This window comes from Lingula anatina, chromosome 3, assembly GCF_051362555.1.
Source record: "Lingula anatina isolate TDL-2025a chromosome 3, LinAna3.0, whole genome shotgun sequence".
Classification (NCBI taxonomy): Eukaryota; Metazoa; Brachiopoda; class Lingulata; order Lingulida; family Lingulidae; genus Lingula; species Lingula anatina.
The window spans coordinates 28584980-28610966 of record NC_141769.1 but is presented as its reverse complement, the minus strand read 5'-3'; the positions used below and the strand labels follow the sequence as shown (position 1 = coordinate 28610966).

The 25987-nt window shown below is 37.0% G+C and overlaps 2 protein-coding genes across 14 annotated transcripts in view; one reads left to right on the top strand and one right to left on the bottom strand.

Moving 5' to 3' along the window:
* LOC106174987 (uncharacterized) overlaps positions 1 to 25987 on the bottom strand; it is a 57784-nt gene that overhangs the window by 3705 nt on the left and 28092 nt on the right. For all 12 annotated transcript variants that reach the window (XM_087007346.1, XM_087007354.1, XM_087007348.1 and 9 more), the window contains 18 exons: positions 25770 to 25902; positions 25282 to 25352; positions 24081 to 24270; positions 23539 to 23691; positions 23057 to 23146; positions 22641 to 22765; positions 22081 to 22291; positions 7785 to 7964; positions 7218 to 7355; positions 6744 to 6813; positions 5022 to 5113; positions 4748 to 4845; positions 4382 to 4502; positions 4058 to 4194; positions 3417 to 3609; positions 2843 to 3045; positions 2345 to 2460; positions 92 to 2071 (listed from right to left, as the gene is read on the bottom strand). In XM_087007346.1, the coding sequence (XP_086863472.1) occupies positions 92 to 2071; positions 2345 to 2460; positions 2843 to 3045; positions 3417 to 3609; positions 4058 to 4194; positions 4382 to 4502; positions 4748 to 4845; positions 5022 to 5113; positions 6744 to 6813; positions 7218 to 7355; positions 7785 to 7964; positions 22081 to 22291; positions 22641 to 22765; positions 23057 to 23146; positions 23539 to 23691; positions 24081 to 24270; positions 25282 to 25352; positions 25770 to 25902 (4301 nt within the window). The remainder of the gene's footprint in view (positions 1 to 91; positions 2072 to 2344; positions 2461 to 2842; positions 3046 to 3416; positions 3610 to 4057; positions 4195 to 4381; positions 4503 to 4747; positions 4846 to 5021; positions 5114 to 6743; positions 6814 to 7217; positions 7356 to 7784; positions 7965 to 22080; positions 22292 to 22640; positions 22766 to 23056; positions 23147 to 23538; positions 23692 to 24080; positions 24271 to 25281; positions 25353 to 25769; positions 25903 to 25987) is intronic.
* LOC106174989 (uncharacterized) lies at positions 11468 to 21631 on the top strand. Of its 2 annotated transcripts, XM_013556785.3 has the most exons (4): positions 11468 to 11686; positions 12003 to 12411; positions 18774 to 20299; positions 20515 to 21631. In XM_013556785.3, the coding sequence occupies exons 2-4, from the start codon at positions 12170 to 12172 to the stop codon at positions 21147 to 21149; spliced, it is 2403 nt and encodes an 800-aa protein (XP_013412239.2). In that variant the 5' UTR covers positions 11468 to 11686; positions 12003 to 12169; the 3' UTR covers positions 21150 to 21631. The 2 variants fall into 2 exon arrangements, with proteins under 2 accessions (XP_013412239.2, XP_013412238.2); XM_013556784.3 differs by having other exon boundaries at positions 11468 to 12411.

Here is a 25987-nt window from a genome sequence, read left to right as displayed (position 1 = left end):
GCACCATTATGCAAAGATAAAATACTTCCAAACTGAATATGTTTTGATACCCTGTAGACCCCAAGCTCATTAAATTAATTAAAGTACTGACCAGTTGACCCTCTTTCCTCTTCGCTTGACCAGAACACAGAGCTAGCATTGGTGTCCAGACTCATTTGCCTGGAGTGACACCCAAGCATGTTGCCGTTTATCCCCATTTGTCTGCCATTGGAACTGACAGTCCTCCTGGAAGCCTGGGGGCTGATAGGCAGGTCTCTTTTCTCCAGGGGCGAGTCACCATCTTGCTGTAGAATAGAGTTTGTAGACAGAATGGCTGGAGAACTTGAAGTATGGGTCAAAGTGTGGTTATGAGTCACTGGAAGGTTGTCGAAATCCTCGACATTGATTATAACGCCACTGGAACTATCTTCTGCTTGCTCTTCTCCTCCCTCGCCAACCTCAAATAAAATGAGGCCATTGTCAAATTTCTCTTCTTTAGTTGCAAAGTCTGTGAAAGATGTCTCATTGTCAGTTGCAGTTTCCATACTGATGAATCCTTCCTCATCACCAATATTGTGGTCCCATTGTAAACTGGGTTTCTTCAAAAGTTTTTGAGACTCAATCCTAGCTTCGAGGTCTGTGAGGTCACTGTCTGTCCTTGACCTTCGTGCTGACCCATCAAGGTCAATGTCAGTCACTTCACTACTTGACCTTGACTTCTCATCTGGCTTAGGGTCAGTATCTCTATAGCAACCATTATGCAGATCAATACTTTCACTGATCACTACATCCACAACATCTTCCACTCCTGTGCTTTTCTTTTTAAGACTCCTAGAATAAAAGGCAGGAACTACAGTTTCAGATGAATTAGGATCAGTGCTTTCTGAACTGTTACCAGCACTGCTTTGACCTTGACCTGGATGGTCAAGGTTATCACTATGCTTCCTAATCAGTGATTCTTCTGTTTGAAAAGAATGCACAGGCACTGATGAAGTTGTAAGAGAACAGTGCTCTGACCATAGCAGATTCTCACACCGCTCATGTTGCCTTATGGCTTCAAGAATTATTTCTTTTAGAGAAGGTTGGTGTGTCTCTTCAGCTTGTGACTGAGATTCCTGATTTTTGTTATCATTTATTATTGATTGCCTGGCGGAATGATCAAGTTTAGATAACATTTGATTTTCATGTATTTCTTCATTTCCTGTGTCAAAGTCTGAATCTGAAATCATGACACCTTGCTTTTCTTCATTTTTCTCCATATGATAAGCTGCCTGTATGCCTTCTTCAGCAGTACTACATGAACTTTTTTCCAACCCATGACAACTCTCCTGCTTTATTGCACATGCCTCCATTTGGAACCTCTCAGCATCTTTCTCCAAATTTACACAACTGAAATCTGATTCACCTTGAAAATCTTCGGCTTGTTCATCTCTAACTCTCCCCTCCACCTCCTCCAGCTCCTGATCACTTGCACATGTATTTGTTGCCTTCTGGCTGTGAGACAAGAATCCTGCTGCCTGACCTTCTTCAGTACCAACCTCTCCACTAGCACCACTGTTGCAATTAGCACCATTCTGCTGCCTACTGACACTGCTTCCATTGGAAGCATCATGTACAAACTTTGTACAGTCGTTGTTTTTGTCTTCTTTGCTCTTACTGACACCGCTGTGAGACATGTCATTCTTATATGTTGTTGGTGACAACTTACATTCACCATTGATATGATGAGTAACCCTGTCAGTATCTGAATAATATTCGTTACTACTATTTTTGACATTGTCATTTCCACCATCTTGTTTTATTTTTTTCCAGCCAGATAAATAAGGTGCCTCATTTTCTCTGACCTTATCAAATTTCTGCCCATTAAACTCTGATAGATCAAACGTGAAATGTTCCAGTCTGTTTTCACTTGAGCTGCACAGTTTGGGTGTGAGGTTTTCCTCCATGTCTTTGTCACAGAAAGCTGGATTGTTCCAGATGACAGTAACGCCACTGTCACGGGAGATCTTTCGCATTCTAGAAGACTGGTCCAGTGCAGAGTCGCTGATGGCCTGCCTGGTTGGCGCCCCCTGCTGGAGAAATCTGGAGTTTTCTGGAATAAATAATTTATATTCTTTTAATGGCAGAAAGATCACGAAGACAATCAATTTTTTCCAGAAATCACTTCATAATAGTGAAATAATAATTTTTTAATATAATTTTTTCATTCAATTAAAATGTCTATCATTTTTTATTCAATTAAAATGTCAATCATTTTTGTCAGAAAGATGACCCTCATTTAGTACATCTGAAGTCATTCGTTCCAATATAATTCCTATCTACAAAATCAAGATTTTCCCCCCAATTTTCCACAAATATCACCCACCAACTCCACCACCCAGTGAGCAGCGAGGACTGAGTCTGTTACTTTTCTGTTCCTCCAGCCTCTGGTAGTACAGTTCCTCCACTTTGTGCCCCACTTGGTGTAGTGTTCTCAGGTCCCTGGAATCCACATGGAAAACAAATGTAAAGTTAATTGAGATATGAATATCAAGACTTCTTAATGTCTTCTAATCAACCTGCTTTTGTTATTGGTTGACCTGGATTTATTGCTTTTAAATCACTCTCCTCTCACTTTTTATGTGCAACACATGAATGGGATTTGACACTTGTATGATAAGTGTTTTACCTTCGCCAACTATTCAACATTTAACATAACAATATTCTAAAATGTACACATAATCCCAATGGCCCTGACATTTGACAACCTGACTGTGCTATCTCTGAAATCTGTGAAAGTGGATCAGAATCAGCAGTGTTGGCAATTCAGTATTCCAATTTCAGCAGACAAAACTGAAAACAATTTTGTCAACAGAGGACTCACTTGACCACTTGTCCACAGCTGGTGTAGTATGGAGAGCTGAGGTTGCTGTCACTGTGAGGGGTCGCCGCCTTGCTGTGAAAGACACCTTCCTTATCTATGACATCATAGAGCAGCAAATTTCCGTCTCCTGTTCCTATCCACACAGCATGGTCTATGGGCAGGACTGCTGTGATACGGGACCCATTGAAGTAACAACAATCCTCCTGTGCGAAAAAACATGATCACTGTTCAATTGTCCTAACCAGAGAGCTTAAATCTTTGTTTTAAAGCCTTACCCACAATTTTTCAGGTAAAAAAATGAGATGGCACTTGTCTGTTTGTTTGCACAAACTTTATTGCAAATTTGCATGTACTTTTTTCTGTATGTGGTTGTGAAAACATCTGTTTGTGAGCCCAGGACAGTGCTGTTGCCCACGCTGCATAGATCAATGCAACACAATCACAGCTTCTCTAACACAATGTCAGGCATTCACCTGTTAACCAATACAAGCCTAATCTTAACACTGTGAATGATACAACAGATATGTTGAGTTGTGGTTATCATCACTGGTGCAATAAAGCAGACCCAACCTACCTTCCTCAGGTTTGGGTATCTATTATCCTTCACATCAAAGAACATCATGCACGTGAGCAGTCTGTTGTCCCAGAGTTCAATGATGGACGACCCCTTGATTGCAATCCAGACCCCATACTGGCTCATGGCGAGGGTCAGAATGTGGTCATAGGGGTTGGTGGACACCACAAAGTTGTCCATGGGGTCCAGGGTACTGTGAAGAGAAAAAACAAAGTAAACAACTTACAGTACGATATATCATGAATTCTACATCATAAGGCCAAATACATGACATTACCTTTTCATTGCATCAATTTTATTAATAATATACTCACTCTACCAAAAGAGTGTATTCAGATTGCTCACATTGTAGTCCTCAAAATAAAGATCAATTGACAATCATGTTCACTTACAAACACTTTAAATTCAACACACAGAAAATGATCAAATGCATGTTTTTAAGAGGGCATAATCAGTGAAGAACAGACAGCTTACTATACAGAGATGCAACTGCCATTTAGTGAAAAGTCTGAAAATTTGACAAGAGGTCTAGGGGGCACTCTGCATGGATCACAAAAGTGATATTTTTGGCTCCCAAAAAGTCGGAAATCTGACGATAGTCAGAAAAATCTCATAACTGATTATACAAGTCATGTTCTTACACAGCATGTAATATATGGACCATGTTCCCTGTTGCACACCATAACTGTTTGTCTATCAGCAGCATGGAGGTCACAGGCCCCTGACCAACGGGAATGTAGAATACTTCATACTGGGCACTGTCTGAAGAGGACAATTTCTGAAAGAAAACAAAACAAAATGTTATAGAAATCAACATATTAGATTCACATTAAGCTAATTTCAAACACTTCACTTTTTCACATTTTCATAAGTCACAGAAATGTTATCTGACATGTAGCCATCTTCCTGATAAAATGTGAAAAATACACTGTTACGAGATGAATTCTACTATAGACGTTTCTGACCTCCAGCACTGCCACTGTACCGTCTGCCAGAGCTGCGAAGATCTTCTTCTGTCTGTCCTGTTCATCCATCACTCTCAGTGCAAAGATGGCGTCATTAAGGCGTACATGCCACAGCTGTACTCTGAAGCAAGCAAGACACTAATATCATATATTATGTCCAGAGTATAAAATGAATAAACAAATTGTAACTGCTTGCCTTAAAAAGCTTATTTCTAATCCATTGTAATAATACACAAAAAATGTACTGTAAAAATTATCTATGAAAAAGTTCCAGGATGTACATTATATGTGTATCAATTCTAAATGATCTTGACTACTTTCATAAATTTCAATCATACATAACATTGGCATTGCGCTACAAATTACCTTGACCTTGTACAGTAGGCAAACAGTGATTGGCTGAGAGTTCCCACCAATACAACCTCGGGGCTGAGGGCACACGCACACAGGACTCGAGTGTCAAACTGGAAGAGGTAAAATAAAATAATGTCAAAAGCGTTGCAACAGAAATTTTAAAGGTTAAATTTGACAACTGCATATGGAAGAGAACCGAGAAAGTAAATACTGTAAGGGAAGTAAGCTAATGAAATAAATTACACAGAGCTGATAAAAATATTGTGCCTGCTCACTAAACTCTTACCTCTATGTTTATGTCATACATAAAACCTTTTTGACATCTGACCTCTGCGACCCTGGATGACAGCTGGTTGCCATGGAAAACCCACAACTTTCCTGTAACAAGGACAGCAGTTGTCAAAGACATGGTTATCATAAAGACAAAATATGCAATGTGCAAATTGTTTGTTATAAATTGGATGAAACAAGTAAGGAAAAAAGTTTGTTATTGTACCACCTTTAAAGGAATTTATATTTTTTTATATTTGTTATTATAAGCAACAATAAAAAAATCTTTTATTACAATCATTAAATTTTTCTGAAGGCTTTTACATATTAAATAAGTGGTCTTAAATATTTTAGATATATTTTCCTTATACTTCCTCCTGTTTTCATACCCACCATTTTTTGTTATTATTTAACTTTCATCACATTGATTTATTTAAGTTTATTGACAGGCCAAAATTTTTGGAAGGCTTAAAAATTTGGGCATTTCTGTTGTTCACCCAACTTGAGAAATGGCATAAAACCTAGAATGAAATTGTGATTCACAGAGGACCTTTTCCAGCCAAAGGGGCAGTACTTTTGTAACCCCTCTTCTCCCTAATCCCCCTGCCAATGGCCACGTGTAGTACAACTGGCGGCCATCTGCATAAAGTAAACAGACAGAAGTCTGGCCGGCATGCCTGCTTTGATATACTGTTCTTTTGAAGGCTGTTTCTGCAAGCTTACAACAAATTAAATGCCTGTTACCAACTTGCCAGCCACTTTTCAGGGCAGAATGCTAACCTTATGCTGTCTGATGCACTTTGCAAGCAGTGTTCTCGACTTTGATGTTTTTCTTCAACAATTTCATCAGCTGTAAAAGGTTACGTCAGTCCAACTCAAAACAGTTTTAATTGGGAGTTTTAATGTTTACTCAGTACGTGCCTGCTATTGTTGTCAGAGTTTGGGTCAATTATTTCTTCGCAAACCTGCCATGTTGAATGCATATTAATCCAATTTTTTTTTCTTGAGTACTGTACAAAAAAGGTATTAAGTTAAATGTGTTCATTTAATGCAATAAAATATATACATAACAGGGAGCACTTTTTGCCCTTTTAATCTTAAAAAGTTGTCTTCACCTATAATGGCAGAGTCTTAGAATAATTTCACCTGTTAATTCAAAAGACAGGCTTAAGTCTATGAGAGAGATGCAACATCGTAAATTATAAAAATAAGACTAAACTTTAAGTAAAGTAAAAGATTTAAAACACTTAAATTATGTTAAATACGGCTGGACTAATAACCTACATAGTTACTATTATTTGAGAATCTTTTATTAAACTATGTCATGAAAAAAGATCACATTGTCCAGGTTGGTAGGACTTGTAGGGACAGATAAGGCTGGTCCCTTTGTTTCTACAAAGACAGTCGAAATGTCCCTTGAAAAAATTACAATGCTAAATAGACAGCAAAACGAACTTCAGACTGCACAAGGGCTAGGAGTCAATCTGGATGACGCGCATTCAGAAGTTGCTCAGAGGTGAAACAGATCCGTGGATCAAACATGGCTGACCCCATTGAAACCTAGCTGCATTATCCCCTAATATACACTGAATAGATTCCCTGCGGGGATTTCATGAGAAGCTTTCAAGTGGTCAGCTATAATTGATCTGTTGACCTTGTTAGTCTGAGGATCAACTTTGGTTGTGAATGCGGCCTTAATCTGGCCCTGTTAATACTAAGACGATTGCAATCCACTCACCTTCCTGGAACTGTACAGCACACTCTATAAGGGCTCTCTTCCCTGAAGAGTATAGGTCCAGATCTTCAAACTGAAGGAGTAAAATTAATAAAATCTATCAAAATAGAAGTTAGATTACATTTATTTTCAATAAATCAGACCTTAATTTCCTCCTGAAAACAAGATTTCAATTATGTTATCTTGGGCCAATGTTAAAATAAATAAACAATCAGCATAGGATGTGACAGTTTACTCCTCAGTCTATTTTTAAGTGTATTAGAAGCAATTTAGTTTTGATATTTATGATCTTACCTAATTTTACCTAATAAGTACAAATATTTTTTTTTAACATTGTAGAATTTCAACCATCGGGTTGCCATTTTACTGATCAAACTATAATTATTATTATTATTATTATTATCATTGAAGATTTTTATCAATTTAGTATGTTTTCAATCTCCCGATTTCTTGGTTTTTACAACTTGTAGTTCTTACCATTCTTTCTCTCTCCAGGAATGCCCGCTGTTGCTTCTCTCTCTTCTTTACCTTCTCCTTCAATATGTTCACATAGTACGCCTGCTTGGATGTGATGTCTTTCCTTCGAGGAAATGGATTTAGGTCCTCAAATGCAGTCTGAAGATATTACAGGAACATTTTAATTTAAAATCTTTAAGAAAATGTGTCAAGATGCTTCCTGAATTTCTTAGGTTCTATTATAATTACAGAAATGGCCATCTTAAATAGTAATATGCTGCATTATGATGCCTAATGCTTCCAAAGTTAGCCTAATGCAGGATATTCCCATGCTCAGCAAAATATTCAAATGTTTTTTTTTTTCTCAGTTAAATATACACCTGTGGTGACTCCCAGATTTGTCATTATAAATTGATTTAATTCTACATAGAATCCCATGTAGAAAAGTGTGGCATGGAGAAACAACATCTTATGAAGAGTCACACCATCAGATGCTGTTGACCTTCGAGAAAGTGTTATTAAGGTCCAAGCTGGCACCTACAGTGCATTAGCAATCAAAATCAATTTCCAAATAAAATATATCTTCACCTTGACTAGCCCTTCAATGTCAAAGGTCAACTTGGCGCAGGCTTTCAAGTGTCTCATGATGGAAATGGTCTCAGTTTTTTGCACAACCGAAGATTCGTGAATTTTAAGAATGGCAAGTGCAAAACGGAACAACACCTTGGGTCCTTCCAGAAGAAAGCAATCCCAAATTCTCAGCAGAGTCTACAAAATAATACAGAAACATTTTAATGGCTTTCATTTTTCAAATATTGCTATAATATCACAAAATAATAACATATATATATTTAAGGAAAAACTTTGAGTGAATATCAAAACTTTACAGAGCTGATCTGCTATACCCATGATCAGTAGTAGTAGTTGTGGTATGGACATTGATTATAACAAAATTATAGGGTCTTCTACGTGTTCCAATAAAACTTTATAGATCTTTAAATATATTCTATATAAATGTCCATATATAAAATGACCAATAAGCTATCCCTGCCAGACCCCACACTGCACTTCACACAGTACCGGATGGTACACTGAAATCCTAAACAAGCATTTAATAGCCTTAAGTGATTATGTTGTCGAGAGAAAAAGTCAATTTCCCACTGATGCTTTCACCTTTTCTTGACCACCACTCAGGGCTACTACAACAAATCTTTAACAAGATCTACAAATTCCCAGTAATGTTCTGCAACACAGATAAGGCATTACCTCAGAGGGGAAAAAAGGGAAGAAAATCCTTATGCTGTTTGGCATTTGTTGATTTAAACTTTTGCCAAAACCTTGACTTCAATTTGGCTTTAAAAATTGGCCTCTGTTTACATACATTTAACCGCATGACATTGTACAACATTTCATTGGCAAAGGTTGAAAGCCCCAAAACACTGACCCCTTGTTGTATTTAAATGAACGGGTCTCTTAATAGCCATTTCATCTATTACATAAAAATATAAAGTATTTCCTTTCTATAAAGGATAGATAGAAAAAGTGCTTTCAAGGTTTTGTTTTTCATCTGGTTGATGGGATGGGAGGCGGTGGGTGATATATTGAAAACATTAGCCAGAAATAAAATATTTTTAAAAATGTTAAATCATACAACTATATCTGACACTTTTGTGACATGTTGCCATGCATGCTGCTTTTACAATATGTCATAAGACAAAATATCCTTTAAAATGACATCAACTTTTGGTGAATTTTGAGTGGCAAAGAGATCTTAATTTCTTCCTGAAAACAAGATTTCAATTATGTTATCTTGGGTCATTGTTAAAATCATCACAACCAAGTGAGTGGAATTCCTACTTTAATAATTTCTGGAAGCCTACCCCAAAACAATACAAAACAAACACAAAGTCAATGTTTGGACAAGCACCATGAGTTAGGCAACAGTTGGGAAATTTATCTAACCTCACACCTCCCAAGAGGTTCTTATTCTGCCTACTACGTGAATAAATAGAGATCTGCCCTACACAATAGTTTTCATGCTCACAGTTACTCGATCCAAACCTAAATAAAATCAAGTAGTGAAGAGACAGGATAGAACATGTTCTACACTCTGTTCTCTTATCCAAATGTAAAAAAATCATTTCACTATTTTAGAATTAAATAGGCAAATGCCGAACTGTTGGTCTGGTTATACTGAAAAAAAAAATTCATTTGAAATCACAAAACACCCATGTAAATGAAACTCGTGATCTTTTTATTCTAGCGAATCGATTCAGACTGATAAAATCTTAAACCACTTTCACAGCATAAATTACCACAAGAAGCTACAACTGTCCCCCAACCCCACCCACCCACCAACAGCAGATTAGGCAGCCCATGCCTAAGAAGCCATGGAGTGTAAATTAAGTGACCTGTAGATATGGATTCAGGGAGTTGCAAACAAAGGGAAGATCAGACAATTATAACAGGCCAGCAATGTCAAAGCAAAAATACCAAATTATCATTTCACACAGCAGTCCATCAGAAAATGATCTTTGAAATTTTTTTAATAACTTGAAAAAAAAAAAACATATTCAAAAGACCAACAAAACAGATAGACAAAGACTTTATCCATCTGCAGTGACCAGTACAGGTGTAATGGACAGTAAAGAACACAGCTGGTAGATTGGCTGTAACTGAAAATATACCTAGATGCACTCTCATCTTATTACCAGTATTAACTATTGGCTGTTAACACCTTATCTTTATAATAACTGACAAATCTTTACAAAGTCTTGGCCCCTTGCTTTCTGCCAGGTTTGAGCTCAGGTATTACAAATCAAATCACAGCACAAACCAATCCCCACATACTTTCACAGAACCTCTTAACTACAAATCAAATCTCTGCCAACTTCTTGAATTTGAAATAATTTTAAAGATCGCGCACCTCCCGAGTCTGTGAACGGTTGTGATAAGAAGCACATGTTACTTGTTTCCTTCTGTGATTTAGTGTGGCCGAATGTCACACAGAATATAAACAATATAGAATATGACCAACAACGACAAAAAGTATGATTTATATTCCACTGAAACATTCACTATGAGGCATTTAAAAAAATATCTGTAATTTCATATGTGCAATATTAAACTGTAAAATATTACAATGAAAGGGAGTTCGGTTGCATCCAAGTATTGATCAAGTTCAAAGTTACAGAAAACAAATTGTGAAACATCACTTCATCACTTATGTTTCACCCCATTCTCATAGATTAGATCGACCTACATTGGATCGACCTAACTCCCTGGGGGTTCACGCTAAATAGCTGTCAGCCGGGCGGACACGAAAGTTAATTACCCCTTAAAGCTTGTAGTAGGCGGGGACGGACACTTAAGGGGGATTATCTGACAGTAATCTAGTGAGACTCCCCGCGGTGATAGATCGATCTAAAAGTTGTGAGAACAGAGCCTTTGATATAGTCTGTCCAGGAGGACCATCATACACTTTTTGCTTTTTAAATCTAATAAAAAAAGTACCAAATTGAATTCCACTTACTATCTGTGAATACAGATTAAGTGTATTTGTTTACTTGTTTTATCGCTATCATAGAAAAATACCAAATAGTAAACAGTTTTAGTAAATAGTTTTGTTTTTGGAACATACTTTTTCATAGTAATTTTTTTCAAACTTGCCTACCCTGTATTTATTTTCCTTTTGCATTGATTTATAATTTATCTAACAAATACAACTGTCACAGAAAACCATGCCTCTTGGTTTCAATTGTCAAAGAAAGTGACAACTTTAAAAAAAGTCTATATAATTAAATGAAGCAAAAATTCACCTGGGAACTTTTACTGACAATAATAAACCAACCCTTTCAAATCCCAGTTTGACAGGCTTTCCTTTCACTAGTATTCACCAAATGATTTCTGCCTGGTGACCTCTGACCTGTAAGAGCAGGAAGCCACTACTATGCCATTTATCATGGACTGGAATGGCTTCTACCACTAGGGACAAATAAATCCATCACAACTGTTTGCAAGCAGGGTGTTTTTTCATTCCTTTCTGAAAAAAGGAACATTTTCTCACTCTGGTCAAAAATTTGGAAAACTGCAATTTATGACACATTTTTACACAACTACAGCTGGTTTTTCAGCCAATATAAACAAGGGATACACACACCAGTCCCTTCCCTCTCAAGACACCTGTTAGCAATGAGCCAACCCATCCTCCCCGCCAGCACAATGGACTATCCCAGCCCAGGTCTGGTATAAAGCTGTAGACCCTATGGATTTGATCAGGTGCACTAAGACAGTACTCTGACCTCATACCTGGATGGACCGGTCAGTGCAGTGAGAGGGCAGTGAGTGGGCAGTGGCCGTAGACCAGTCGGATTAAGTCAAAGACTGAAAGGTGTAGCCGTTTTCCAAGAAGTTACTGAGGATATTGTTTCCTTATACATTCCGTCTAGGACAAGATAAATGACTCCATGCAAAGTTGTGTCAGTGTACAGGTAATTTCAGTGGGAAGTGTTTGAGAAGTTGGAGAGAGGAGGAAGAATGAGCAGCTGAACCCAAAAAATCATTTTATAATACATGGGTTACCTTTTGAGCAAACTTCAAAGGATAAATTCAATGATACTGTAATATGATCATTTAACTCGAGCCTTTGGTAAAAAAGATCCTGGTTAGATGTTTTGAAGGAAAAGCCAACCTTGCATCACCTAAATGACACCTTTCACAACACAGTTGCCTGGGACTTTCAAAGAAGTTTATATTTAGGAGTTTAGGGAGTGAAAACATTGGGGAAGAGCATCTGTATCTTTTCAGTGGAATGATATATGCCAGTTCCTGCCTGATGCCTGGACACATAAATAAGAGAAACAGCTGACACTTCTACTGATCTCATCTGGACGGGGATAGTGGCGAGAGAGAGAAAAAGAGACACAAGGAGAAAGATTTCATTTACCAGACGCACACACCATATTCCTGCCATTATGAAACCCTCTGCACCATTCCAAGTTCACTTTTTCTACGTGTTGCTTCTGTTTTTTGTCAAGTTGTGTTCTGGACGGTCAGTAGCAGACAAAGAGAATGACCAGATCAACCTGCTGGCGGACCAGACTGATAATGAGAGGGGTCAAAATGACCAGTACATGCACCCTGGGAATCTGGGTAAAGTTCTGCAGCACCTGCTGGGCCAAATGAAGATGATGCAGGCAGTCCAGGAGAAAGAGAGGTAAGATTTTCTCAATGACAGGCACCCTTTCTGAGACAACCCTGATTTTATGGTCTACTGGCAATTTTCCTCGGAAACCAACGAGTAAAAACCTTTATTCTTGCAGGCCCATAAGAATGGGGGGTGGGGGGGGGGGGGTGGAGTTCAGGGGGTTGGAATTGGCTGCAAAAGGTTCACTCTGCATTAAAATTTTATCTGTATTCAATGCCATTTCTAGAAGGATCTTCAAAGAAGATAAAAAGCCAACTTTAAATTTTCAGCAAAAGACTCTCAAACCTTGGAAATAAGTATAGTTATGGGGTGCTGCCAAGTAAGGATGGTTTTTCTCTTGGCTCACTTTGAGGACAAACGGGGTTCATAAGCAAGGGATGGGTTGAGAGGAGCAGCATTTGATATTGGGTCTGTGATAATAGATCTCATTTCCCTGTTACAAGATGGCAACATCTGAGGTAGCACTGCAAAGATAGCACTGTAGGCAATACAAGTGGCAAGTTCTTATAATATGTTGTTGTACTTTGGTCAAATATAGAAGCGTAACCATTAGGCGTGTTTAACAGCATGAGTGATTGAGAGATAGGGGGTCTGTGAATAACAGATTTATGTAAAGAAACAGGTTAACACTTTGTGAATATGTATCTTATTTGCTACAGCTAAATTTTCAGGCCCGTAGCCAGCAATTTCAAAAGGGGGGTTCTTTTTTTGAAAAAGTGGACCTTTTCCCATAAAAACTTCATGTACCTAGATCAGATTTTACCCAGAGTGGACCTTTTCCCGGCAAAAGGGGCGGTTCTTTCAAACCCCCCGAACCCCCCCTGGCTACGGGCCTGATTTTCTGTCCAAAATTGTCAGGATAAAAAAAAATCATAACAAAAATTAAAAGCACTCAAAACTCTATGTACCACATGTACTTAGAACATGTTGGTTACTCAGGTCAAACAGTGACATTAAGGGTCTAAATATACCATTTATTGCACTATTAAGTTTGAAACTGGACATAACCCTAAGTCACTGTAACCAGGAAGGCTTAAATTCTACAAGTTGATCTGTGTATATTGTGTCTTGGCAGGGGGAAATGTACTAGTAGATCGATGTTTTAGATGTATGTTTTATGATAGTTCTGACTAGGTATGATGGCATGCTTACAACAGAGCTGTCTTAGACTGGAAACGGGACTCCCTTAGCTTATTTCTTTACATGGCATTTAGCAGAGTCATGGTGTTCCTTAGTAATCTGGGAACAGTTTCATGAAGCCCTCATCAGCAAACAGCTTTTCATTGTGTGATTAATTTACTTTAAACCACCAACTTCTAAAATACATATAGGTGTATGACCGATGATACTGCAGAGACAAACAAAAGCTCAAAGTGGCTTCAAATACCCAGTTTTAGAAAGTCCCACTGTCTAAATGATTTTTCTGTGGAAATAGCTGGAGAAAGTATCTATTTGTCAAATTCAATTGCATGGCTCAAAGCACATTGTCAGAAAAACTTTAATCAATGTAGATATAGATTAGTATCCGTTTAGTGAAATTTAATTTTTAAAAATACATGGTCTTTGCAGGCAAATAGCCCAGATTTGAATGGTTTAAAAAAAGTTGGTGAGAAGGAACTGAATCTGATTTACTAACCAAGTGTGATAGCATCGTGAACTTACATGATGACATGTATTACTGGCAGCAATAATGGTTACCATTCATTAGATTTAAGTTTAGTGGCATTGAAAGTGACAGGAAATGAATGGAATTAGTGAATTAGTAACCTTACACTGCATGAAAACAGACTGTTGAATTTGCCCCGAAGACAAAATAAAATGCAAACAGAAATAAATTGAGATTGAAATTGAGAATTTGAAAGAGTAAACAATTGTTTGCCACATGACAAGGATACAGGGAGTTATGTGTTTGTCGCATGCAGGGGAAGTGTGTGTGTGTGTGTGTGTGCGTGCAAAGGTGCACGTGTGTGTGTGTGATTGAAAGAATATAGGTAATTTAATATAATAGAGATTACAGGCAACATAATTAAATTACTTGCAGGTTGTTCAGGATGCCATGTTACTTCAAAAGATAATGCTAGCATTTTAAATGAGCAATAATTCCATTATTTTTTTCTTGATAGAGGATTCATTTGATATGTCCTATTCCGTCATACTCATACATTGCTACGATGCTGGATCAAGTAACCTCATATTTCACCTATAATTATTTTGTGCAGAAGAATAACACCTTCTTTAATCTAAATGTTGTATAATGCCCTTCTTCCAATCCTTTGAAAACTCCAGCATAGAGAGTTGCTGTTTCCACATATTTATCTGTTCCCTCATCAAAACTGGAAATGTTTATAGTCTTCTCATTTCAAAGTCTAAATTGATAGTCATAACAATGCATAGCAAAAAAGGCCAAGTAACAGTATAAAGCACTTGATGCCTTTTAACCTAACATCTACAACTCTTTTAATAAGACCCAGGCCAAAAGCTTTTAAAGGGTTTTAATTTATCACTTTTTTATTTAAATGAAAAAAAATCAGCAATTGTTGAAGAGTCATCAATCATCATGTAGATGTTTGTCAGCAAGATTAAAGACAGTCTAAGATTGCCTCTGTCTATATCAGTTAAGGGAAATGAAGACTTGTTTGTAAATCTGGCTTCTATGTCTGATCAATATCTGACCTGTGAATGAAATCAAGCAAGGATTCTTGCTGGGTTTCAATGGCTTCACTCTTCTTTCATCAGCTCCATACAAATAATCTCTTGAAAGATACTGCTTAGATCAACAAATTAACAAACAGAAATTATTTTTTCCTGAAATATCACAATAAAAATATTGTTTTGTCTTCATTCATTAATTTCAAGACGGAGCATGCTATAGCCAGGTGCTAAAACAAAATTTGGCTAGCTACATTGTAACATTAAAACTCATGTAAGTACAGTGCACCATTGTTAGACATCTAGAATAAAAAATAACTTTAAAGAGAAACACTTCAGTGATAGTATCTTGAATTTCAACATCAAAGCCCTCATTTTTTATTCATATGGCAGTGGTCAGCCCTGTGAAGCCCGACCAGATCTGAAGTGAAACATGAAATTTGAGTTCCTTGAATTAATCCAGTTAACATCTGTCTAAAATTAAGAAAATATGAGGAATATTACTCCTGGAAATGCTGTAGAGGGGCCCTTTGTTAGCTCTATTGCCCTTGAAATGTATAGACAATATGACTACCAATTACAGATTAATGCACTCTGGCAACATTCTGTGTCTACAAGTAGCCCTTAATATAATGCCGATAAGTACCTGTACATGTAATATACTTGTTAAATTTGACCAAATTGTCTGTAATGTCTTCATTTCTTACATAGACAAAGAAGTAAAAGAAAACACCAGAGCTCTTGTTTAAACATAATTAAATATTACACTTGCTCTCTATAAAGATTTATTGAACTACAGAGTTGTGGTTGAGCTATAATTATCACCCACACGCAGCACCTTTTATTTGTTATCTCTCATTTCATTGGCTATATTTTTGCTGCAATGGCTACCTTAGGTATAGACAAACCAGTATATAAGTTATTTTGTTAAATCAAAAGCTACCCATTGGTTTAATAGTGAGGTGATAAGAAAATAATATTGTGGTTTTTAATGGAAATAATTTCCAAATTAAACTCTCATCTGGTCTCCAGTTTTCTCTGCTGTTAATTATAATATACACACGTTCATGCACATACAGTCTTTGCCGTGTGGTTAGTTAAAACAACCTGAAACCAATATTTTCATAATTGTTGGTGAATGTCATCAGGAAATGAAGCTTGTAACTAACCTCCTGCACCAGACAGACTAGGGAATTTACTGAATGAAAACAGTTTTCTCCACTTGGTGGTCTCTCTATCATGTGGTCCTGATTGCTCCCCTCTGGGAGGCCACTAGAGGTCGCCACAAACAAACATGGCATGTGGCTAGAAAAACCAAACCTAATTACAAACCATAATTTACATCTCTTCTGAGGTGTACGGAAACAAGACAGGTGAAGTGAAAATATTTAATGGGTGTGGTTCTTCCTGAAAAAATACGAAAATCTGTAAATATTATTTCTTGTTAAGTGTAAAACCAGGTTTTCATCAAAGAGTTATTTTTTGGATTTGCCATGTCGTTTCAACATTCTAATTGACAGGCCAATATCAACATAGCATCAACACAGAAAACTATTGATTGTACAAAAAAAAAGAGTAATTTTTAATGCTGTAACTGTCATTAAAACAAAACTTCAAAGGTTATTTTGCATACCAAACTTCACAAATCCTTCAAATAAACCATTGTACATACTTCAAGTTCCACAAACTTCTAGTTGTGCTATGCAGGTCAGTTATATCACTTGCATCCTTTAGAACTTAAATTTAATATTTCATCATCTTGCACATTGGATCCATAGCATTAACGAAATAAAACCTCTTTCAGAAAAGTTTGACCTTTGTAACATATGCCTCATATTTGTAGACATTATGCTATGAACATTTATGTATTTCAAATGCCAACTGGGGCACAATAGAGAAGAAAATTCAATTTAAATTTGAACTTTTATACCCTATTTAAATTAGTTTAAATGAGGTAAAATTGTCTGCAAACCCAAACATAAATGAGATGGAGACGAGTGTTATAAATAGTTTATGGGAGCACTTCGCACAACTCCCATCATTACCATTTGTGTCAGTATCAGAAAAAAATTCTTCAAAATCTTTTTTGCTAATGGTTGACATGAAGTGGTGGATTAGCACGGCTCTCTCCCATGCTGCGCTTTCTTCTGCGACAGAGCACTTTAACTGTTCACTGACCCCTCAAATCTAATCCAGCTACAGTAACACTGCTAAAAAACTGACCATATTGAAGTAGTCAGCTTTGTGTATCTGTAAACCAGAGTGCGACAGCCAATTTTTTCTCACCTCATTCAATAAAGCAATAAAGAAGTTCCATTGTTTTATTTATTTTTCACACATGCACACTTTTCTTCTTATGTAATGACTTTATGGACAGAAATTTAATTTTTAACCAGTTTAAAGGGAACAATAGTGTTGTCACTCCAATTGTATGTGAGAAATACTCTATTAAATTAAATTCTGAATTTTTTCAATTTCACAATTTCCCTATTTTCAAGTTATAAAAACATGTCCCAGTATTCCCTATTCACCTTTATGATTAAAAGCTTAAATCCTGAGCTATGCTATCCTGGCTATTCTAATTATTTGTAAAATGTTGCTTCATTTCCATTCAATCGATCAAAAATTGACTGCTTTTCTCAAAATCTTGTGCATGTTCTAAAGAATCATGAAATTTTAAAAGTATAAACCCAAGTTAAAAAAAAAAAAAAAAAAAAAAAAATATATATATATATATATATATATATATATATATTTTTTTTTTTTTTTTTTTTTTTTAAACTTGGGTTTATACTTTTATATGTTAGGGAAACTCCTAACATTTTTTTTTCATTTTGAGAATACATAAAATAAGTTACACAAAAGATATAGAAAAGGAAAATAATGCTACTTTTAAGAAAAAAAAAATGAAATGCAAATTAACCGAGCATTAACAGAATGTTGTTTCGGTGACTCTTTTATATATACAATAGCCAGGCGATTTAAAGTTGTCAATCTCTCAAAAAAAGACCAGTCCAGTTAAGTTTACTGCACGTCACATAAGGCAGGATGTGAAAAAGGGGTTTAGTATGTGTGGCTGCTTTCCAGTTCTAAATACAGCAAAATACATGCCCCAGGCAGTTTTACACTAAATCATAGCAGTTTTAAACCAAATCATAGTGCAATTCTGTTCTCATAAGAAGATTAATACCACTTGTCCTGTGATGTGACCAACTGGATTTGGTGTGTATTTTTCGCCACTAAACCAGGTGCTCTTTGTTTGAATTTAAGAGATATTTGTTGTAAAAACATTTTTTCACTGAGTATTTTTTATATGACAACATTAACTGTTTGACATTGTTTTTTTACAGAGGAAAGTCAAAATAGCAAAGGATAGGACATGAGTTATATCGTCCTTTTGAATGTTGATAAACATATTTCGTTAGAGAAGCCAGTCATATCCCAACACACTCAAATTTGAATAAACATTTAAAGTTACAAACTGTGCATTTTAGGCAAAACTAAAAAAGTCCAAAAATAGTTAGCTTAAATGCTCTACTGTCAGTCTTAGTAATATGTCACAATATAATTAATGGCAATTTTCTTTTCAAAATATTCCAACCATTTCATGCATTTAGTTTTCTTGGCTACTTAACACGGCTTTCACTCACAATCAGATATTGTCACTTGAATTAGCAATTTCATTACATATTAAATTTGTTTATATTACTGTCACATTTCAGGACAGTGCTGGCAGGACTAGAATCTGCAGTGGCTGCTCAGGCAAGAGAGATTGTGATGTTGAGAACTAAGGTGATCGCTCTGGAGAACCTTCGCGGGGAGAATAAAGACAGTTTGGAAGAACTGACCAAGCAGTCGGCCAACCAGGGCTGGGGAATCATGGACCTTAAAAACCAACAGACGTACCTCTTTGGAAACCTGACAACGATACGCGATAGAGTTGACAACGTGGCACAGGAAGTGCAGTCCAACAACACCCAAAATGCACACAGGATTAATAAGAGGTTGAGTTTGTTGGAGAAAGACATGAGAGATCTTAGAACTGGGGTTATAAAGGATAAAACTATCCTTAAACAGCTTCAGACTGGACTGCAAAGTTTTATATACGAAACAGAAGAAAAAGAAGAAGACAAAACTACGACTGTTGTAACCTCATCATCACTGCCACCTACAACAACAACAACAGCATCAACAACATTACCATCTTCAACTTCGTCATCATCCAGCAACCCTTCATTCCCCTACTCTGTATATAAACCATCCTTCTCAGGCAGTGACAGGTTAAATGTGATAGCGAATGTGAGGTATGCGCCAGAGGAAGAAGGATCAGGAGACATTTCTCCTCTGGATGCCATTTTGTCAAAATTGGAAGAAAAAGAAAATACAATAGACAACAAAATTCACCACCTCACCCAATATGAGAGAACAATAAAGGAGGAAGTTACAGGAATGCACAAACATGTACAGCAACAAGATAGCAGTCTATTAAAACTAGAGGAACTGATCAACAATGTCACCCTGCAGCTTACCAAAGTTAAGAATAGTGTGGAAAATGACAACAAGGTGGAAGCTGTCCAAGATGAGCTGAAGCAGCTGAAGGGAAAAGTCAATAACATCAGTCAACAATGGCAATATAATAAGAAAGCCTTTGTTAACATTAGCGTGGAAAGTAAAAAGCAACTGGAGAATCTCCTCCAACTCATTCAGCAGAACAGTGAGGAGGGAGAATCCATGAAAACTCTCTTCACAGAGATGAATTACGAGAGCACACAGAAATACAACTACCTTCGCAGCCAAATAGACGTTGTTGGTTTCGACTTCAAAGAAATAAAACACAAGCTGCAATACATGAACAGTCAGGCCAGTAACGCCATATCTGAGATAGGAGAAGACTTTCACACACTTCGTAACCAGTACAACTCAATTCACGATCGCCTCGCTCACGTAGAGGTCAAAGTCCTCAACGCATCTCTTATTTCGTGTCAGAAATCCAACAGGGATTGGCTGCAGGAGTCAAAACTGATAGAACTTGAGAGGGAGCTCTCAGAGACCAATAACAAAATAGAAGATGTTGAAGACAATGTGAAACGTGTTCAGAACAACCTGCAGCGTGTGTATAAGGAATTCTCTGCGAAGAGCACTGTAATTGATGAATTAGTGGTCCAAGCAGATAACATCACGAGTCAGCTTCCTATGTTGTTACATGTCCAGAAAGAGGTCAATAATTTTGTTATGGATTTACCCACTGGTAAGTTACTAAATAATTATAATAATAATAATAATAATACATGTAGTACATTAAATGTTCTGACAAAATATTCTAATGATTTTGATGCCAATAAAGAATGTGTTTCTGTTTTAATATCTCTAACAACTCAGTTTGACCATGTGTATGCAAACCATGTAAAAACATCTCAACAGTCATTAATACCCACTAAATTTTGATGTCTTATGTCTTTTTAGACTGCCAGGAAAAGAACTACAATGGTAACCAGCTGACGGGTATTCACCTCATCAAACCTGTGAGGAGTCGAGAGTCTCTGCGCGTATTTTGTGAAATGGACAAAAATGGCGGATGGACATTCATCCAAAGACGCCTTGATGGATCTGTGGAGTTTGGTCGGCCATGGAAGGAATACAAGGCAGGGTTTGGGGACGAGCAAGGAGAATTCTGGATTGGAAATGAAAACTTGCACTTTTTAACATCCCAAACTAATTATACTTTGCTTATAGAAATGTGGGATATATATAGTAATTACTGGTATGCCCAATATGACTATTTCAAAGTTGACAACGAGAGTAACAAATATGCCCTCCATGTTGGAGGTTACCATGGCAATGCATCAGACTCACTCTCGTACTCCAACAACATGGCGTTCAGCTCACTGGACAGAGACAATGACGCCAGCAGCACCCACTGCGCCAAGTTTTACACATCTGGCTGGTGGTACAAACACTGTCACTATAGCAACCTTAACGGGAGATATAGCATAGGGATTGTGTGGTTTAATCACGAGAGAGATGAGTGGATGGAAGTGAAAAGAGTGAACATGAAAGTCCGACCCTTACGGTCCTCAATATCTGGTGATGTTAGTTGATAATGGTATTGTGTCAGAACTTTATTTTTCATTTTGTCCGTGTGAGTATTTTTGTCCATGATCTGTACTGAAAGAAGTGAAGGATAGACTGCCACAAAATTTGCCAATATTCTGTATGTTGAGTTCATTTGAATGTATTACATAATGCACTATGTGCATCTTTTTATTTTGTCAAAGTCTTGTAGCTTAGAACTTGTTGTGTGAATGAATTAAGTGCCACAGTTTTGCCAATACTTCTGTACATGAGTGACTTTGTAGTTAGATAGTAGTAACCTTGGAGCAGCTGTGATGTAGTAAACCACACCTCTAATAATTTACATGGGCTAATGACACAGGTCATAATCCTTTAATTAAAGTGAAAATAACAAGTGCTACTGGTGTACTATATATAAGTATATCAGTAAATGGTATCAAGATTGACTAGACAACTGCCGTCCGTTTATTACATTTCTATGAAATAAAATGTATGTATATATAGAAAGTGGGCATATTGTTTTTGATGGGAATGATAACTGTGATCTGAACACATGTGGGCAATGTGTCTTTACTGCCAATATTTCACAGAGTAACAACAAGTCTTCTCATTTCATTAACTTCCTGTAAAACCAGCCACTTGGATGCTACTTCTAAAATATTACTGTCACTTCAATAGGCACAAACTACTACACCGCCTTCCTTATCACTTAAAAATCCTTTAAATAAAGGATCAAATGTCTTGAAGAGGAAAGGGGCATATATCAAAAGAGTGAAAACAATTTGTACAACTTTTTTTCTCAAATAAATCAACACCTATCTCTTTAAAGGAAAAGGAAGTGGGGAATTTGTTTTCAATATTCTGTAAACCATACCTCAAAAGGCACCCTGTCTCTTTAAAGAAAACTTTAAGGGAAGTAGGGGTTTGGCTTTCAATCATGGGTTTATAATACCATACCTCAAAAGGCACAGCATCAAAGAAGATAGGTAGGAACCAGTTGAGGGTCACAGTACTGATCTCTATGTCCAGCTCCTCCAGGTGTTGCCACAGTTGGGGTAGCTTCTCTCTCAGGAACTCCTTCAGCACCTCTTGGTCTGCCTGGGCCCCCACTAAATTGTGGTCAAAGTAGTTTGGACTGAAGTACTTCTCTGTGATGGCCACCAGGGTCCTAGGATTGAGAAAGGATGTTGAGTTCAAGTTTATGCCATTTTATTTTAGTCAAAGTGAGAATAGTAATTTTCCACATACTGGTATATCATGGACTACAATTCCAAACAAACATTTGCACACTCCACACAGTAATAAATACAAGGAATGGTATTGTTCACCCTGGCAAAGTGCTATGATAATTGTCACTATATAATATTTCACTGAAGTTAAAACTCCACAAAATGCTTCTCTGTCAATGTTAACAATAACATACAACAATATAAAAGAAGTTTCCTTTGCAACAGGTGATAAAAACGGCAATAACTATGCGGAGTTCATTTTTCTATCCAGAACTGTTTAAAACGTACCAGAAAGCATCTTCGGCCTCCATAAACAGAAGAGCCATCCCAACAATGAAATTCATCCCCTGGCAATACCCTAGCTGAGGATTGTGGACGCAGAAGGCTTGGAGCACCTCCCGCATCTTCTTTATCTGAAAATATTACATAAAATGGGGTTTACTTCTTATTTCCATACAAAAAACATGATGTTTGTTCTAAAGATAAATCTGTTTGTACAGTTAATTTCAATAAAACTAACTTTGCAGGGTGAAAATTAACTTACTGAAAGGGTTTCTATACAAGTTGATAAATTAAAAGATATTAAAAGGTTGACCACACACAAAAATACATCTTTCTCATTGGGAAATAAAAATAATACCCATGTTAATCTTATATTCAGAAATAAGAAATAGTGTATGTAGAATGGTGTGCAAGTGACATACCCCATCTGATGTGGGACTGCTGAAGTGGATGTTGTTGGGCATTGTCCTCATTAAATCCAGAGATATTTGTCGTAGGTACCTGTTAGCATTCTGAAATATGACAATGGCCATACTATACATAACAGTATTCAATATAATATAAACCAAAAAAAAAAATGATGACAAAAGTCTGCATGTTGACAAGGAATATCAAAATACAATACATTGTTTAACTCCTAATATTTTATCATACTATTCCTACTTTCTGCTAACATCAATGATTTCTTACATTTTACACAAAGACAATTTTATGATGATTAACCATTTACTTTACAAACAAATCCAAAATCATTTGCTTTTTCAATGCCATGAACTTCATTCCTGTATCCATGCACAGTGCATACGTGCAGGCATACCTGAATTGTGTGTGTGTGTGTGTGTGTGCGTGTGTGCGTGCGTGCATGCATGCATGCGTGCGTGCTTGCATGCATGTTCATACTGACCACAGAATCTGGCATCATATTACAGACATTCTGGTAATAATGGGGTCCCTTGGTCTTGACCAGGTCCTGCACCTGGTTATATATTAGCTGAGTCCACACCTCGGCTCTGTGCTGGGGAGGAATACCTGCCCTACACAGGGTCTTCAACTCTTTCTGAAAACACATAGATGTACTATATATGAATGATCATTGACAGCTTTGTTCAATTTGATTTAGTAAAACTGAATTAAATTTATACATTAAGCTTAACAGAGGGTTTTTAATTTTTCCATTTATGAATAATTTTAACAGGAGACAACTAATTATTCAGATTACAAGAAAGATTGATATATTTTGTTCAATTGTCTAATGCGTCAAACAAAAGTTTAATTAATAAAATATTGCTTAGCTGCAAAAATCCAGAGTTAACTTAATTGTGCCATACACCTTAATGTTATGACTGGTTAAAGGATGAGACTTATCCCAACAACAAATGGAATTCTAACACAATGCTTTTTCGACACAACCAAGCACATCTACCACATTCAAACTGTCCCACTCACAGTTTTGGTCAGGCTGTGTCTGTGCAGCTTAAGGTAGTCCCTCCAGGCCTGCTGGTGCTGTTCATAAGACTGTAACTGGTGGCAGTAGTGCTGGTACAGCTGCGTGCACACAAAGTGCTGGATGAGACTGTCGTTTTCTGGTCTCTGCTTAAAACCGTAGCTGTCTATGTGGGCCTCGCCTTCTTGGAGCCTGGGGGATTACAGGGGGATTACAATGTTAGTTGACATACAGTTAACAGTGTGGATAAAAGTTTGCTAGTTCACGTAGGATCACAGTGTTAATTGTGTGGATAACACTGTGTTAGTGCTGATATACAGTTATAGAGTTAACTGGGTAACATTGTGTTGGCATACAATCACAGAGCTTAGTTTGTGGATCCCATTGTATTATTTTATATAGCATTCCCATAGCTGAGTTGAGGTTAAGCCTATATAGATGTGTTAATTACCCTGCTAGTTAGATAACATGCTTTGGCAAAGGCTTTTTACATTGTGTTAGCGGAGACACAATCCCAGAGTTAGCTGTGTTGATAACATTGTGTTAGTTGAGATAAGGTCTCAAGAACTGTGTTAATTAGATTGGGTTTGTTGAGATACAGTCCCCAGAGTTGTGTTTTTTTTAACATTGTGCTATAGGGCTGTATTGAGATGCTAACCCTAAAATAAATGTGTAAATTGGATTGACTTGAGATACGGACCTGGGAGCTATGAAAAGTTGAGACATGTGTCATCCACAGCTGTGGGAGATAAACTGAGGGAGATCAACTAGTGGAGATTAACTATCTACAGCTAATAATGTTATAAAGATATCAGAAGTGCTGTCAGCAAAGTTGGGCCAATCTATCTTGAAGAAACCCATCCGCAGTACTGCAGCCACTTTTGTCTCACTTTATTCAATATAGAGGGCAGTGTGCCAATGCCGGGACCACCATAGACAGCAAGACTACTCCTTCCACTGTCACTGTAATTGAAGTTGTGTTAATATATGAAGCATTCTGAAGCATTCTGGACCCAGGCTGAGAAATGTGTGTGTGGGCCTGCGTGCGTGTGTGTGTGTGAGTGCGTGTGTGTGTGTGAGTGTGTGTGTTTGAGTGCATGCTTGAGTGTATGTGTGAGATAGAGAGAGAGGGGAAAAAAGCTAAAAAGATTATGAGATGAAAGCAAGTGCCACTTTCATAAAATGTTTGATAACTAACTCTACCTGTCATAAGAGGGCAGACTGGGATTAGATTTATGTGCCTCATCCAGCAACTGCCTCAGTCTCACTTGATGCTGGTTAAAAAACAAAACAGAGTGATAAAAATATAAATGAAACATCTATAAAACAAAAAATTGACACAATGGTGATCACTGAACATCACAAATAGTGTAAAAAAGGGTCTTAGATGTGTGGAATGCTGAAATTATTTAGGGTGTTCCATGAAGCACCCCATTTCCATGCCTCATAAATGTGGCTTTTTATTCTGTGTCCTTCGTAAAACAAAGTCTTTATACTTGGGGATTCTTGATTTACAATTCACAAGACTCACATTTTCAATGAGATATGACTAAAGTTTTGCTTGATGTGATTTGTGATTTAAGGGCTTTATTTCCCGTGAACTGTGATCATTACCCCCCCCCCATGGGACCCCCTTAAAATATGAAAGATTTCCAATATATCATTTTTATCAATGATAATAACTAACTCACCCTGTCTCCTCCATACAGTTTTACTTCATATTCCTCCACCAAGTCCCCGTCAGGCATCCTAATGGTAGACTGGAGCACAAACAAATAGTCCCTCTTCCATTGGTCTATCTCTGCCTCAAGGCAGTGGATTTTTCTGAAGGATCAGAAAATAAGGAAAATATATTAAATTATGTAAAAAAATACAATAAAGATTACAAAATAAATTGACAAAAAGTTTT

Coding starts and splice junctions, on each gene's coding strand:
- LOC106174989 (XM_013556785.3), top strand. CDS start 12,170: ATGAAACCCTCTGCACCATTCCAAGTTCACTTTTTCTACGTGTTGCTT. Junction 12,412..18,773: donor GCAGTCCAGGAGAAAGAGAG/GTAAGATTTTCT, acceptor GTCACATTTCAG/GACAGTGCTGGCAGGACTAG. Junction 20,300..20,514: donor TGTTATGGATTTACCCACTG/GTAAGTTACTAA, acceptor ATGTCTTTTTAG/ACTGCCAGGAAAAGAACTAC.